The 4,516-nt window shown below is 33.3% G+C and overlaps 1 protein-coding gene, 1 long non-coding RNA gene and 1 pseudogene across 2 annotated transcripts in view; 2 read left to right on the top strand and 1 right to left on the bottom strand.

The window, feature by feature from the left end:
* The window catches only part of LOC112905029, a 40,590-nt gene extending 39,384 nt beyond the window's left edge, over positions 1-1,206 (top strand). The window contains exon 3 of the long non-coding RNA XR_003231518.1: positions 1,059-1,206. This is a non-coding gene — a long non-coding RNA (uncharacterized LOC112905029). The remainder of the gene's footprint in view (positions 1-1,058) is intronic.
* Positions 1,207-1,288: 82 nt separating this feature from the next.
* Positions 1,289-1,707, bottom strand: LOC108738423 (probable small nuclear ribonucleoprotein G; the record flags this gene model as incomplete). The annotated part of the gene is given in 2 exon segments (XM_018471828.1): positions 1,289-1,425; positions 1,560-1,707. Coding segments are annotated over 2 exon segments (202 nt in total), but the record flags the coding sequence as incomplete, so codon positions are not given.
* Positions 1,708-2,498: 791 nt separating this feature from the next.
* LOC112905033 overlaps positions 2,499-4,516 on the top strand; it is a 4,973-nt pseudogene continuing 2,955 nt past the window's right edge.

The raw sequence follows: 4,516 nt of genomic DNA, 5'->3' as shown, positions 1-4,516 counted from the left end.
AATACCCGAAGACTTTTTAGATACGCACCATCTCATACAATTAGTTATGACGAGAGTTATTGTGTCGCAAAAATTAATTAGTTTTGCACAAAATTAGTAAATAATGAGACATTCGCAAAATTTCATTTAGTAAAACTATTGAAAACCAACAATGAAAGAAACTAAGAGCTAAATATTAAAAATCAGATATTTAAGCACTTAAAAGATTCATTAATAATAAGACGATGCATTTTTTATAAATATTATAAATCTGTCTACAAGGTATACTTAAAAATAAGAGGGCTACATGGTTACAATATAGCTTTTTTGAAACATTGAAAACTTTTTCTGGCATTTTTTGAGCATATGAAAATCTTATTTTGCTACTTTAAGTGCCATGTGTGCCAAAAAATTGCTACTTTTTAATGATCTAATAATGGCCGACAACAGCAACAATTGAATGCATGATGGCCGACAATAGCAACATTTGAAAGCATGATGGCCTACAACAGCAACAATTGAAAGTATGATGGCCGACATCGGCAACAATTAGAAAAGAATGATGGCCGACAACATCAACAATTGAAAAAATATAATGGCCCACATGTGCAACAATGGACGAATAAAGATGACTGAAATTTAAAGATGACTATTAAATAAGTACAATTATTTGACTTGAAAATTAGAGTCATGCGTTATCCTGCTTATTTTACCAGTGCTGATAAAAAAGTTTTGATGCTTGTGTGCTTTTTACTTTTAGTAAATTTGCGATGTCTAAATGTTACCATTATTCAATTGTCTTATCATAAGTAATTAGACCAATCATTTTTGCAAAAAGTATTAGACATATAACTTCCACGTATCGCTTAATTGGGATAATCAACGTCGTATACTTTATTATGTGTCATAATGAAGTGTTTAGAACTGTATGATTTCTTTAACAGTGATTATAAATGTAATTCTGAAAATGTTCAATTTGTACACTAAAATTGTGGAAAATAAAAGGGTAATTTTAAGTACTTTTATAAGTTTTAAGAACATTTCTCATAAGATGCTAACTATCCTTTATTATTTTTTAGACGTTGGACTTATGGGACTATTTAACTACAATGATATTGTTTGACTGGTATGTACCTACTTTTTTATATGTAATGATAACGTTGGAAACAATTTTTTTAGTGTCCTTTTGACACATATTGGTTGTTAGTATTTTATTGCTTTGTACACTGCAAATTAAAAATCAACTAATGTTTACAAGTATTTGAATTAATGAAAATCCTTGAATAAATAATGTGGAAACAAATCCAACTTTTATTTTTAAGATTTTTATTAGAAATACTTATTTTACATGTAAATTGTAATTAATAATTAAATAATTACTTCAATTAATCACTATCCAATTCTGTCAAGTGCTTCTAACATCACTATACTGTTGCCTCGAATAACCTGAAACAAAAATATAAATTGCATTTCTATAAAACTAAAATACGGTAACAACCACAATGTGCTTTGTTAAGTAGTCGGCAATACTTAATTAAAATAAATATGTATTGGCCATTAATACACTAATTAATACATACCACCATTCCGACATTGTTTTTAGTGCCGTCTTTACATTCCTCAATTGTTTCATCTATTACAAGGTTCATAAACGGATCAAAACCTCTTAATATTCCTGAAACAGATCTACCTCCGTTTAGTTTTAAAGCCAGTCTTTTGTCCATGAATCTACAACAGATTTAATTAATATCCCAATTTGCAACACAAAATATATAATTATATAATATAGGAATATACGACTTACTTTTTNAAACTAGTCCAAATTTATGTTAGTGTTTTAAATTATAAATTACTTGAAGTTAGAAAAGTTATACAAAATAGTCAACAATTTATTTCCTAATAACTAGTTCTTCCCCCTGTCCCCGGCCATTTTTATTGCTCCACTATGACGCACTGTCGGCCATCATTCTTTTGTAATTGTTGCAGTTGTCAGCCATCATTCTTTTTCAATTGTCGCATTGTCATTGATGTCGTCCATTATGGTTTTTTCATAGATGTATAGTAATCAAAGGTTAAATCTAAAGGAATTGTTTGTAAATATGTGTGGAACACATCGTACACTTCAACATAAGCAATTGCTGAAATTACTAACTTTCATTATCGTAATACTACTTTGCCCTGTGCTGACAGCACTCATAATTTCTTTTATATATAATTAGAGATTTAGTTTATCGTTTAATTTGTTTCATCATATCTATACGTCGTCTTTGTAATCATCCTTGAATAAATTATATTCGAGAACATAATTCAAACTGGAAGAGAAAAAACGTATTGTCTTCATTTCTAGTGTTTTCAAGTTTCCTACCATCTTTCTCGCTCTTGTATTTAATAATTTTTGGAGTGGATGATCAGACCAAGCAAAACATAGCATAAGTTCAAGTTTATAAAACGGGGATAAAAGTACCTACACTATTGGTTAATTATGAAAAATTTGCCGTGAATCGTCGCAGAAATCTAAAATGATGCTTCTGAGTAGGATTTTATGCGTCATCACTGCTTCATGCTGTAGCTATCGCAAATCCAAGGCAAGTCGCAAGCCTGAAACCGTGCACTGTTCATTACTGTGATACGACAACGTCTTTTACACCGAAACGCCATCTTTTCTGTCTAGAAATGGAGATGACGCCTTAAGGGTGTAGCCTTNGTGCAAGGTAGCAGCTTGTATAAATGAGTCGGAGTTTAATGTACAAAATCACTTTTCTAAAACCGAATTGAGATCAATGTCTTTAGCAACTTCTTTTGCATTACTAATTGCAAACGAGGCATTGAAAGATGCAAAATGGATTAAATTAAACGAGTCTGATTTGGAATCTACAGGTGTTGCTGTGGGAATGGGGATGGTAGACTTGCGTGATATTTGTGAAACAAATGCTGCATTTTGTAAAGGAACTAGTAAAGTTAGCCCTTATTTTGTCCCTAGAATTTTACCAAATATGTCAGCAGGACAAATTAGCATTAAATATGGTTTTAGGTAGGGGCAAGATTATGTTGAGAAAATTTTAATTTTGTCAATACTGTCAGTGACTAAGTAAAGTCTGCAAATAAACATGGAATGAATTTCAAAAATTGTAAAAATATAAAAGAAGAGCATGTAATAGGTAAGTAATTTTTGTTGCTCTTTATTATTCTATTAATTTTTGATTTTAAACAGACTTTGCTAAGTTGCTGAAATGCCCTAAAAATACAATAAATTAACAAATGTGAATACACCAGTTATGTTTCTACACGACCTTTTTTCAATGTTATTGTTCATATTTATTGTTTAAAAACAGAATTGAAAAATTTACCTTTTCTATTGCAGGGGTCCCAATCATTCTGTTTCGACGGCTTGTGCTACTGGTGCCCATGCAGTAGGAGATTCGTTCCGTTTTATTAGAAATGGTGATGCTGACGTAATGGTTTGTGGTGGGACAGAGGCTTGCATTAGTCCTTTGGCTATAGCAGGTTTTTGTCGGTTGAGAGCCCTCAGCACTTCTTTTAATGACGATCCAACCCACGCATCTCGACCATTCGATAAAAGAAGAGATGGTTTTGTGATGGGTGAGGGCTGCGCCATCCTGGTCCTCGAAGAACTAGAACATGCCAAACGAAGAAACGCTCGCGTTTATGCCGAAATATTGGGTTATGGTTTATCGGGGGACGCGTCTCATTTAACGACCCCGAAGGCCGATGGTTCAGGCGCAGTTTTGTCAATGCAAAGAGCATTGAAAGACGCACTCATCGACAAAACACAAGTGAGTTATGTAAATGCGCATGCAACATCCACCCCCATAGGGGATGCCATTGAAGCCAAAGCGATTGACAGTAATCTATGGGAATCGTAAAAATATTGATATACCCAATAATAAAAAAGCACACAACAGATAAAACAGTTATTCTAAAACCTATTGCAATAGAATTTTTTTATGTACCAGGACTTTTCCCAAACTTTACCATCAAAATTGCACACAATATATCAACACTAAAACTAACAAAGCATAGAAGCAGCAGTAGACCAGTTAGCGAGAAGGAAGTACGTAATTTGATAATCTCGTTGAAGATAGTACAACATACTACAGGTCAGACAAAGAAAGCTGGCGAGCGGCCGCGCAGGTACTTGCCCATTTATGACCTATTTGAGTAAGTCACTTGGAACCGATCAATACAGATGGGACAGTAGCGTACTAGAAAATAATGTAAAAACATGACTTATCATAAAGAAAAAATTAACCTATTGCTTTTGTTTTATAGTTAGTTTTCACACTCACTGTCATCATCGGAATCTCTATCACTGTCACCAACATCAACAATTAGTTCTTCTGTTTGTATGTCTATTACTTACTCACTGATCCCTGCTTTTAAATATTTAATCTACGCCCCTGATAGGAATACTGAAGAATGAGGGCTGCAATCTTTATACCTAAAACTGCCTACTTTTGCCACCGCGCATCCACGCCATTTTAAAATTTCCGCCAGCTTCCAGCGTCAGGCCTGTACC

Source organism: Agrilus planipennis, unplaced genomic scaffold (assembly GCF_000699045.2).
Source record: "Agrilus planipennis isolate EAB-ADULT unplaced genomic scaffold, Apla_2.0 scaffold196, whole genome shotgun sequence".
NCBI lineage: Eukaryota > Metazoa > Arthropoda > Insecta > Coleoptera > Buprestidae > Agrilus > Agrilus planipennis.
The sequence above is the reverse complement of the archived record's forward strand: the minus strand, read 5'-3'. Positions and strand labels throughout refer to the sequence as shown.